Source organism: Haemaphysalis longicornis, unplaced genomic scaffold, assembly GCF_048455015.1.
Source record: "Haemaphysalis longicornis isolate Haplotype H1 unplaced genomic scaffold, Haemaphysalis longicornis Haplotype H1 scaffold_3, whole genome shotgun sequence".
Taxonomy (NCBI): Eukaryota; Metazoa; Arthropoda; class Arachnida; order Ixodida; family Ixodidae; genus Haemaphysalis; species Haemaphysalis longicornis.
Genome location: NW_027526335.1, coordinates 221,868,209 through 221,880,291, shown reverse-complemented (window position 1 = coordinate 221,880,291; position 12,083 = coordinate 221,868,209). Strand labels below are relative to the sequence as shown.

At 50.7% G+C, this 12,083-nt stretch overlaps 1 protein-coding gene across 3 annotated transcripts in view; it reads right to left on the bottom strand.

Annotated features, from left to right (window-relative positions):
• Msh6 (DNA mismatch repair protein Msh6) overlaps positions 1-12,083 on the bottom strand; it is a 102,322-nt gene that overhangs the window by 19,652 nt on the left and 70,587 nt on the right. For all 3 annotated transcript variants that reach the window (XM_077705085.1, XM_077705086.1, XM_077705087.1), the window contains 3 exons: positions 7,680-7,767; positions 3,786-3,875; positions 3,478-3,632 (listed from right to left, as the gene is read on the bottom strand). In XM_077705085.1, the coding sequence (XP_077561211.1) occupies positions 3,478-3,632; positions 3,786-3,875; positions 7,680-7,767 (333 nt within the window). The remainder of the gene's footprint in view (positions 1-3,477; positions 3,633-3,785; positions 3,876-7,679; positions 7,768-12,083) is intronic.

Sequence of the window (12,083 nt, the reverse complement as noted above, 5' to 3'; positions counted from 1 at the left end):
GAAGGGTGTCCGTGCGTGCGTTAGAGGCTTCCTTCGCCATCGACCTGGTGATAATCATTACAGGATTCATGTCGAGTGTAGTTCCAGACTTCAGCAGCTGCTTTGCTGTTCTGTTCGATAACAGATACGGACACATGGGCAATACCCTGTCTGAGACGGCTTCCTCGGTTTCGATTTCGCCAAAGGAACCCTTCAAGGCTACTTCTGCTACTGGCAGGCTCAGCATAGCTTTTTCAAGGCCTGCCGTAGGCACACAAAATCCCCTGTGAAATCTGTATCCGGAACTAGGGACGAATGCACTACGTCATACGTCGCATCTGTGTCGCGCAAGACTTTGCATTTCTTTCCGTTAACTTCCATATCGTGAAGGTACGGGCTAAGGAGGTCTTCGTCATGCTCCCCAACGAACTGGACCGGGGACACCTTTGGAACCCGGCACCGAGTGGCTACGTGTCCGGGCTTCTGGCAATTATAACACACAATTTGCTTGCGATGTTCAAACGACTTACTCTTTCCCAACTTCGCCGATTCCTTCTTTACTTCACCATCGTCTTTCTTTTCTGACTTGCGAAAGAATTTCGGCTTCATAGAAGGGACCCCTGGCATATGTGTTTTTTTCTGTGCTAGCAGAACGGTGTTTCGCAAAATACTCGTCTGCAAACTCCGCTGCTTTTCGCACTGTTTTCACGTCTGGCCTATCTAGCACCCATTCCTTCACTTTATTTGGGAGCGTACTACAAAGCTGTTCTAGGCAAATTTTCTCGAACATCTTTGCCTTGTCATCAAAGGCTCCAGCTCCTTTCATCCAGTTTTCCAGAAAACTTGCCAGCTTGTACGCGAACTCTGAGTAACTTTCATCTGGGTGCTTCACTGCTTTTCGAAACTTTAAGCGGAAAGCTTCCAGAGACAACCTGTACTTCGCTAGCAAGGCACTTTTTACATCTGCATAACGCTCTGCTTCCTCGGGGCCTAGCCTGGCCAACACCTCGGCAGCCTCTGCCAGCAACAAACTCAAAAGTCTTTGGGGCCAGGACGCCCGCTAAAAGCCCATCCTCGCGCAAGTGCGTTCAAAATTTGTCAGAAACAACCCTAGTTCACCACCAATAGCGAAAGGCTGAAGAAAACCTCTCATGTCATAGTTGACAGGTTTCGGCTCTGCTTCGAAAGCCAGAGTCCTCTTTAATTGCTCTAGTTGGCAATTCTTCAGTTCCTCGTCTCGTTCTCTCTCTCGGCGTTTCCTTTCGAATTCATTCACTGCTTCAGTGACTTCATCATTTGCGGCTCCGCAAACTAAAACTTTGCCCACAATTTCGGGTTTCCGAACAGCTTTGCTGCACTCCACACCAAGCTACGGCTAACAACTCAAGTTTCAGCAAGCTGTTCACATCCATTTCGGCCAGCTACCGTGTGCGGCAAATACCCTCCAGTCGCCTTTCCTATTTCCTGCCTCTGCAAAAAAAACCCCAACACTCGGCGCACCAGAGTACAAAGCCAAAGCCTCACTGACCGCTGCCGTAGAACTGCCGGGGTCCGCAATCCGGCCGCTGCCACTAAGCTGTTACGTTTTGGCCAAGCCGGGCTCCAGGCCGACGCAGAAAGTCGACGCCAGACGCCGAAGATGCGACGTTTATTGTGGCTCACTTGCCGACAGAAGAGAGAGAAAAGAACCAAGCGGCGTAGCACTGCTGCTGCATTGCGGCTAAATCTTTCTGAGAACGACACTGCAGGCCGAAGGCTGGTGACACTTGAAATGGAGAGACTAGTTCGGTGCCGAAGCATACGCCTATTCTCACTGAAATGTAGGTAGAGGCTTTAACAGCACTTTTACAAGTACCCCCAGTAATGGGTGCCTCAGGGCTCCATCAGCTACCTTTAGCTCGAAGATCTTTTGCCAGAACTTGCCCAGCGGATCCGAAGGGCTGTAGTCAATGTTTTCTGTCGAAACAAGGCTGAACTCATCGATTAAAGAGGACACCATTTACTTGCAGAAGCTCCTCAGCCCAGTTCCTCACGGATGCAGCAGCAAAATCTTCTACACTGAAAAGGGCTGGGGTTCAAGCAGCTGAGGCGCAGAACTTCCAAGTGGAGAGAAAAACTTGCTGCCTTGATGATGGACTGAGTTACGCCCCAGGTGTACAACTGTAGCGACTGACCCTTAGTCACGCCCTAGATGCAAAGTTTCACACGCTTTGAGCACAGAGGCTCACCGGTTTTCAGTGTCTTGAAAAATTCCAGCCACGTCTGCTGCTGGCTATCTTGCACGGGGATATAATCCCTCGCAGCTATTGTATGTCGCGCAGCAAATTCAAATCGGTCAGGTGGACCTCTCGAATCACCCAATCGTGGAGCCAAGCACTGCTCCAGCGAATTTCCCGTTTTCCTCCTCTTGCTAAACGTAGAGAGGACACGTGCATGGTGGAGAGGCAAGGTTCCTATGCTCAGGGCAGCCATTAGGCGCCCGGGTTTGCGCACTGCAAGCGTGAGGCAACGCAACTCTGGCACAAGGGTGCTCTGTCGCCACAAATTTTCTCATCTATGTTTTTGATTCCTTCTCCTGCCCCCATGCTAGTTTTTGATCTAATGGTCGTCGCTGGTATTTTTATTCAATATGAGCATAGTATTCTCATTGAAAACGCATCTATGTTTTTGATTCCTTCTCCTGCCCCCATGCTAGTTTTTGATCTAATGGTCGTTGCTGGTATTTTTATTCAATATGAGCATAGTATTCTCATTGAAAACGCAACGTGTCCAGAAATAGTTGGATATAAAGGATTATTTGATGTAAATGGGTTTGTTATAGTCGGGCTCGACGGTACATACAAGGAGTAAGAATTCGCGTTACTACTTAAAACATTGACAGCATTGAAACATCATCGTGGACAGTAGCGAATAATTACAAGACATGCCTAGTGAAAACTAAAAAAAAAAAAAAACCACGCAAAACACAGTCAAACCCTGTTCCAAAAACGCAAACTTGATATGTGACAACTGCACAGATGGCTGGTTGACACAACTATGTAGTGGCCCCTGCCTTCCTAGTCTGAAAGGCTTCCATGATCTCTATTGTGGATTGTCTTGCGTGCTGATCAATGATGGCCGTGTTGCCTAGTTTGGGTGACATGTGCCCTGATGGGTACGTGCACTTGTTGCAGTGCATTGCAAGATGCGAGTACGGTGCCCCTTGCAAAGAACCGGGACGTTCGCGAAGCCGAACGTTGAGGCATCGGCCTGTCTGGCCCCACAGTGACAACATCTTTCCTGCAACCTACGCACTTGGTGCCACGTTTGACGCCACAGCCCTCTTTGCCCTCCTGGGCAAATTTTGGTGAATTTGTTTTGAGCCGACTGCAGCGCATATCGCGACTACTTTCTTCAACCGATGTGTGCAAGTACGTTGTTTCGCGTGTCCTGCTTTTCTTTCTTGCCTCCCGAGCTGCCCCCCACGCCCGCAGGACGTCGTCCCCCGGGTCTGCTCACCATGTGTGCCAGGTGCACGGCCGGGTGTGCGCGGAAGCCCTGCACCAGGTGGTGGTAGTGGGTGGAGAAGAGGGTGCGGCAGCGCAGGGACTCGGCCAGCTCCCGCACCACCGCGTGCGCCAGGGACATGCCGTCGTGCGTCGAGGTGCCCCGCCCTGCAACCGCACGCCCCCCACTTCAATCAAGCTGCTGCCAGAAGAAGATGAAAGTGGGGAAGGGCAGCAGCTGCAGGAAGGAGGCAGAGGGGACGGCAGCAGGGGTGATCCGGCAAGTGGCAGAAAGCAGCGCTGAACCGGGCGAGTACCCACCCAGCTCGTCGAGCAGCACCAGCGAGTGGCGGGTGGCGTGCCGCAGGATGGCTGACGTCTCGTTCATCTCCACCAGGAAGGTGCTCTCACCTGCACAGTGGGCAAGGCATGCAGTGCTACTCATGCCTGCTCGCCGATAACTTTCTGCAAACAGGTGCCCATCAAACGTGCTTCACTAACTACAGCCTGCTGAGGGGAAAAAAAAAAAAAAAAAAAAAAAAAAAAAAAAAAAACGGGGCCTCTTTTAGCGGAATTTTACAATGGCATAAAATAAACATACAAAAGCTATCCCTGTTTCACTTTCTGATAAACTAAGCATAGTTAACACTGTCAACCGTGGCGAAAAATAGGCCGCCATCGCCGGAAGTATGGGCCCGTAAGCAGACGGTCCGCTCGGCCATCAAGAACAAGGACACTGCCAAGAAACTAGACTCCGGTGAGATTGAAGAACATAGCCCAACCAGCCTACCAGTTTCAGTCCCCGGGGCACACGTTCACCCCATGGTCATTTGAGTAGCGTTACTGTTTAGCCACCTAGATTTTGGCATTAAATTTCACTTCGCATACATCAAGTGTTATTAGTCGCGTGCTATGGCAACCATGCAGTCCTGCAGCTATTGCGTGCTGCCTGAACAGGTTGCGGCGGCGCAGCACGGCCGGCAACTTTCATGTCGACCGCTCCATCCCCGAGGCGCGCAATCGCACTTCGAAGCACAGCAGCCTATTATAACACCACAACGAGCCCAAAAGTTCACTTCACGAACCCCGATTATAGACGCACGCACCGCGTTTTGCACTCAAGGACAAACCGCGCCGAAGTCGTAGGCCTCACATTTCAATGAACTTTTTTTCGAGCAGCGCAACTTGCCGTAATCTGGCACCAATCTCAAACGACAACCCCGCATTAACATCACTGTTCAGAGCCACAACAGAGAGAATGAATAGACTCGAACCCAGCTGATAGCGTAAAATAAATCAAGGAAAATATCGGCGATGCGCACTGGGCGCGTGAAAGTAGGCAGTAGCAGCCGGATCAGGCGGCGGCCATGTTTGTTGCCACAGCGATGTCCAATCGGGAAGGCCGTTTCAGCGAACCCGGACGGAGAGCCAATCGCGTTTTAGAAGCTATCGTTTGCTTCGTTTCAGTCTTTCTATTTGTGACATTTCTGTGTTAGCTCCAATCGGGAAGGCCGTTTCAGCGAACCCGGACGGAGAGCCAATCGCGTTTTAGAAGCTATCGTTTGCTTCGTTTCAGTCTTTCTATTTGTGACATTTCTGTGTTAGCTCCAATCGGGAAGGCCGTTTCAGCGAACCCGGACGGAGAGCCAATCGCGTTTTAGAAGCTATCGTTTGCTTCGTTTTAGTCTTTCTATTTGTGACATTTCTGTGTTAGCGATTGACCGACGATACAAGGGGTGACCGGGATGCGGGAGGCTTTTGTCCTAGCTGGAACTGACATGAGCATTAAATCCGTGCCTTTCAGGCTCTTCTGGAGCAGTTTGGCGCAATTTTTGCAATTTTCATGCTTTTGGAGCAGCTTGGCACAGGAAAATAGAATTGTATCAAAAATCTGCAAAACAACACCAGAAACGGTCTTGCCACCCTAATACACTCAGCATCTACACTGACGCATCTAAAACAGAATCCAGCACAAGTTCGGCGTGGCATATACCGGCATTTAACTTCAATAGCGTTCATTCCATGCCACCAGATACCACCATTAAAAAGGCAGAAATAGAAAGTATCATCCTCTCACTTCGTCACATTGTTCATAACATATCATCTTTTTCCATGTACAAACTCATACACATTCACATAGATAGCCGGGAAGCTTTCCTGGAATGTCGCCATCAACTATCATACAGCCTACGAGTTAAGAGGATCCAAGAACTCAAGAGCATCCTTCATCAACAGAACATCGACGTCACCATCACATGGGTGCCCGGCCATGCCAGAATCCCCAGAAATGAGGTGGCCCATTTGGCGGCACGTGCATCGTTAACAACCGTGCCCCAAGCCAGCTGGATGCCTTCGGACTGCGATTATGACCCTGACGAGCACCGGACCACCATCAAACAACAACAGAAAAACTTTCTCTCCTCCCTGGTCAACCACACTCCCATTCCCAAGTCCTATTCACGCTCTCAACAAGTCCGCCTCAGACAGCTAATGACACTTACCAACCTTTCCCCTGCAAAACGACAACAGTTTTTTCATCCGTCACCTAATCAAGTCACCCTGTGAAATTCCGGCCACCACTGAACACATTATTCGGACATGCCCTCAATTTCAAACTGAAAGACAGGTTCTCCTAGACACCCTTCCCGCTAACTTACGACCAAATTCCTTAAACGGCCTCCTGCGTCCCTCTCACCCACCTAATTTAGCAAAGGCAGTGTGGGACACTCTCCTGCATTTCATATCCCGACCCACTATTTTACCCTTGTTATTTCCTACCCATACCCGTCGTGAACCTTAACTTATTGCTACCCCTAAGGGGGTCTGATGCACTAGCAAGAGACCCCCGCGTGTTTTTTCTACATTTCAATAAACGTTGAAAAAGAAAAAAAAAGGGGGGGGGGGGCGCAATATGCGCAGCTGTCTCACCCCTGAATGGGGCGCCGCGCCCAGTGGTGTCGTTCCGGCCCTCTAAAAATTGCCGTTTTCTCATCAACTTGCAGAAATAGTTTGCAGAAAAATAAAAAGTTTTCTAGGCACTTTGCGATGGTCTGCAAAGAGAAAACTTCAGAAATGCGCAGAGTACAAAATATGCAACCTGACAATGTTACTTTCAAAAAATCTCTGGGACGTTTTTTTATTGATTAGTTAATTGACAATCAAACCGTAAAAACAGCGCCAACTTGGGAATGCTGGAAAATCACGTCCAGTCGGCATTTCTTTCCTCCACTGAAACTGACATGAGCGTCCCATTTTTTGCTTTACAGGCTGTTCCAGAGGAGTTTGGCGCAATTTTGGGAATTTCCCAGCCATTGGAGCAGCTTGGCGCAGGAAAACGGTTTTCTATCAGAAATGTGCAATATGCGCAGCTATCTCACCCCTGGGCTAAGGTTTCATAGCCGCTCATAGCCTCGACGAAACCGAAAACACAATGTTTTAGCCAAGTTTTCGGGCATGGGGCACCACGGCGGTCGTGTCTCGTCGCTAAGTTTGCGCCCTGCGGCCCGGGACGGCACCGTGCAGCGATGAAGGCGGTTCGCTGCAGGGCGGCGCAGATGAACAAATTTGCCGCTCAATGGCACAATGGGCGCAGCTGTTCCACCCCTACCTGAACCCTTCCCTTCCTGCAGCCTGCATTCTTCTAGGTGCTAAGAAAATGCAGACGTGCTTCCTCAATACACCAGCGCAAAGTCGAAACCACACTCGTGGTTTGCGAGACTGTGCAGCAGTGTCTGGTGAGGGGGAAAAAAGAAGGGAAAAAAGACAAAAAAGAAAAAAAGGACTGTGCCTCCGGTTTTAGGCAAGTGATGATAAACAAAGAATGATTGAAAAGTAGGTTGCGATATGGATGGGTTTGCACATATTTTGTTTATACTTTGGCAGCGCTTGTAGTGCAAATTTTTGCAGCTCCCGAAATATACGTTTAAGAGGTCTACACTGTGCTTTGAAAATTTATTTGAAATTCCCGAACAGTACTATTTAATTCAAAGTCAAATAAAATTTTGTGTTATTCACTTCAACATTTGAAGTTTAGAATGTTTGCACACCTCTAATTGACGCAAATCACGAAGTCAAAGGACGAAAACGGGGAGCCACGAATCCCACCATCAAACATTTGGACCTGACACACCAACCAGGTGCTTGCGCTGCCGGCAGCGTGACAGTGGCACGACTGCCCCAGGGCCCCGCATCAGGAGCCCAGCTTGGCACGCTCACCCGAGGTGATGCGGTCGGTGGCCCCCAGCCGGGTGAAGATGCGGTCCACCAGGGTGAGCTCGCACACGTCCGCTGGAACACGGGCCCCCTGCAAGGGAAGGCCAAGGGGTGAGCACGGACGGCCTTGCCCAGAGGCTGTCGGGGGGCCTCACAGCCGGAGGCCCCCCGACAGCCTCCCCTGGCGAAGCAGGCGCGCCACAGGAGGAAGCACAGGCTGGCACTGGGCTCCTGCTTACATGCCAAGCAGATATTTAGAAGAACTGCGAGTTGGGCTTGTTGGTATAGGTTCATAATGGGAAACAGCGCAAAAACAAAACTTGGACAAGAAAGACGAACGGGACGTCCTGTTCGTCTTTCTTGTCCAAGTTTTGTTTTTGCGCTGTTTCCCATTATGCCAAGCACAGCCTCGCACCCAGTCACGAAACTAACGTGAAACCTGCCGTGGAACAGCACGGACTGTGTCTACCTGAACCCCCAATGACCCACTGGCACAAGCGCTCTTCCCATTTGTGGGCACATTCGTTACGGTCCCCCGCCAGTCACAAAGCACGTCCCCAACCGAGACGCCTGGGCAAGTTGAGAAACATCTGACGCCGACTCCCCACTGTGCAGACTGGCAGGAGACACTGCACTTGATGCACGGCAGCGAAAATCCCTCGTGCTCCACGTAGAGGTCGCCACCCTCCGGCCATTTAGTTAGGCTGCCACTAGCGTGTGGCACCACTTGTTATCTTGTATATATTCTGCCCCCAATAAAGTGTGGGGCTTCTCTTGTCAGCGGAGCAGCTGTCGTGCGCATCGGCTCTCTTTGCGGGCATGGGCCGCTCGTGCTCCTCCACGCGTCTCCTGTGGCCCCAGTGGGACACTGAGGTGACTCTGTCAAGATCGCCTTTTTGCTTGCACTGTGTATAGACTAGCTCAGTGGTTCTCAGCCATGACTGCCCCGGGGACCCCTTTTGGGCTTGCTAAAGTGATATGCTAACGATGGAGCATATGTTGTTTGGTGTCATAACGTCAAACAATTTCTACTTGCAGCTTACGTAGCCCACACACTTATTCGATGCCCGCCTTTTATGGTTGACGCTAATGACGATGCGCACCATGTTAAACAATCTGGTCTTGAATCTAAAGTTCTTCTAAACACCTATATATTGCCTCTTCTGTGTATGCTTTTTTCCTTCTCATAGCTGGCTTGTCGTGCAAAAAGCAGTTGTTAAAATAGGTGCTACGCGGAGAAACTAAACGTACATGTAATGCAACAAAGCTACATTTTTTGCATTGCAAGAAAGTGCTGGCAAAATCGAGAAAAAGCTTTGAGTAAAAGCTTTAAGGTAGGCTTCGCGGACCCCTCAAATGCTCTCGCGGACCCCCATTTGAGAATCACTGGACTAGCTCATCAAACAAACACCCTGTTCACCATTCATCTTGGCAGTAAGGTGGTACTTTGAGATGAAAAACTACACGGGGGAATTGCGGTGGACACACCAACTAATAGCAGTGACGTAAATACAAGGTGCTACATGATTGGACAATGTCCAAGATTAGAATTCAAACCAGTCGTGGTTCAGTGAAACAACATGCTTGGCATACGAAATTAACGTTGGATGGGCCTTCTCGATATCCCAGTAATTGGTACACCGCACTTCTGCCATGATGTCAGATAAGCCTGCCAGCACGGCTTGGAATCGTAACAATCACTAGCAGAGTGTACGCAGTGGATGAACGCCCCCTGCATCACCAGAGACGCCCAAATGCCATGCGCTTTTCCCTCATATTCGGAGCTTGTCTCACTCATGCCTGTACCGTAAAAAGCGTGTTCGCACCAGGCCAAGGGTCTGCTGATTTTGGCCTGCGCCTGCAAGCAGTCCGTGCTCACGGCAACACCACGCCAACGAGAGCTCGCCAGCGTGTCAGTGTCAGTCTGCGTGCATTCTGCAAACTCGCTCATGGAGCAGCGGACGTTGCAGCGCAAAAATGGTGAATTCAGTATAGAAAACATAGGTCAAAAACAAAGAAATCAACCTCAAAAAAAAAAAAAAAGCATGCTCTCTTTATGGAATTCGAATTTGCGACTTGCGAAACAATTTACCTAGTGCCTATCCGCAATCTAGCTAATGCAACTTCCATGTGTCCGCTGTGTGAATTGGTTGTGTATCATCCTAAGTGCAGTTTTGTTATGGGTGGTTTGTTGTCTGTTCACTGCAGTCTGCTTGCCAAGTGCTTGTCTAATGTGTGGTTTCAGCTCAGTGTGAGGTGCTGCTGTTACGCCTGCGGTGTTTCCGAGTGCAGCAGCCACCTCATTTTGGCCATGCCACAGTGGCAAGAAAGAAATTTCACGTACTCCCGCCACCGTGTGGCAGCACATGCCAAGCGAGAGAAGTGATCGAAGAAGGTGTTGACCATTTTGAAGGTGTTTGCAGGGGACGTACAATGGTGTCATTGAGCCTGAAAGGGCTAAAGGAGACAAGCTTTTCGGACATGGGTTACTGTCATGTGGCAAGGTGAACCCATACCCAAAGGGGGATTGGCCCCAGAAGAAGATGTTGGAAGAAAAGATGAAGAGAAAGAAGAATCAGCATACGGAATGGCGAGAAGGATTTTGAAGCGACCAATGAAAAAGAAACACACGGTAATCGAAGAGGACGAGGAGGTAGCTTGTCCAGCAAATGGGAGCCTCACACGGTAGAATGCGAGGTGAAGAGGAGGAGGACGAAGTGGAGTGGAGAGAGTGGAACGAGGTCTTGGGAGGAATGGTGGCAAGTTCGGGCCGTGCCCTATAACGCACCAGCGGCATCGCACCGCTTGGCAGCGGGCAGCTCGGCACCACCGATTACCAGCGGCTTCGCTCTGCTGGCCTCCTGCAGCGACCGGCGGCCCCGCACCGCCGGCGACCCGTCGGGCTGTGCCCCACGACGCACCAGCGGCATCGCACCGTGGGCCCGGGACCACCTATGACCAACAGCTTCGCACTGCTGGCCTCCTACTGAGCCGCGCTGCTCAGCAAAGCCGTGGCATCGCACCGTGGTCATCTGGACCACTGACGACCAGCACTGGCCATCGCGACGTACTGCGACGTTCAGCAACAAGGAAGCCTACCCTCTGGGCCACATCATCGGCATCGCACCTGGTTCATCGTGGTGCCGGCGGTAGGATGTTTGAATTTGGATTAGACAGTTAATGTGTTATAGTGACTATTTGACTAGATTTTTGGATAGTATAAGGTTGTGCTTGTTTTTTTTTTTTTTTGTGTAGAGTGTGATATGTTTGTGAGTGTGCTATGATCGCGTTTGTGTGAGGTTTTGTTCGGAAAATATATTGTGTGGATATCGAATGCCTCAATCCGAGCCTCATTTCTCTGCTGCGCGAGACGCGTGACAGTTACCGACGAAGGATACCCCACGCCTTGTTCTGGGCCTCTCACGCCCAAGGGGCCCAGGAGACCTGGGGAATGAACTTTGCAGTGGCATCAGGGATGTGCGCCATGACCACTTGGGTTGCCTCCTCTACGAGTAGGTGTGTTACGAATGTGTGGTGTAGTTCAGATGCCTCTGTGAATGTATTCCAACTCGCTCACGCTTCATTGAACTTTTTGTGGGAAGGTGAACTACTTGGTCTTTTTTCTATGTATGTCAGTGTGCAGGCGCGTAGCCAGGAGTTTTGTCATCGCAGCACATTTTTGTCACCGCAGCGCATGGTGTGCCGAGCGACCGACACATGGCGCTACCTGCGCGGAAGCATCGAAACAGGCTACGGCAGATGTCTTGGTCATCGATCGCTCAAACGGCAATTATAGCTGAAATAAACTTCCACATGTGAGAAAGGGGATGATAGTGTGGTGAAAAGTTGTGTTAGGGATTGTCATTCGCAGTTGCAAAGATAGCGGCGATCAAATATCCGCCACGATGCTAAGCCTAAAGTTCCCAGCACCCGAGCCGACCCGAGCAACGCAAGCCGATTGTGGGCTGTAGGGAACTTGCCGCACGCGAGCGCGTTGCGTTTTGGTTCCCCTAACTTCTTGGGGGCCGCCGACGCCGGCTTCCCCTATACTAAAAACTGCCTAGTAACTTGAGCAGCGGCGGAAGTGGGCCTCCCCTTCTGTCGGAGTTCTCACGCCAGCATTTTCTTTCATCACTGCTGCCTCGGAGAAGCGGTACCGGGATGCAAACTCGCCATGGGGTTGAGGCGGTCTCGCGGCTGCCTCATTGTGAGCGACGGGTATCTGTACAGGTCACTGCACATGAAGCCCTCAGGCAAAACTGGACAAAGTCCGCCCAGCTGTCGTACGAAACAATAAACTCGGACGCCATAGCGGTCGCGTTCCTCGCTCACCGCCGGACGAAGCTCCCAGCGTTTCGTGCGGCCCAACGAGGCGTGTGCAAGGAGGGGGAGAGAGAGAGAAGGCTC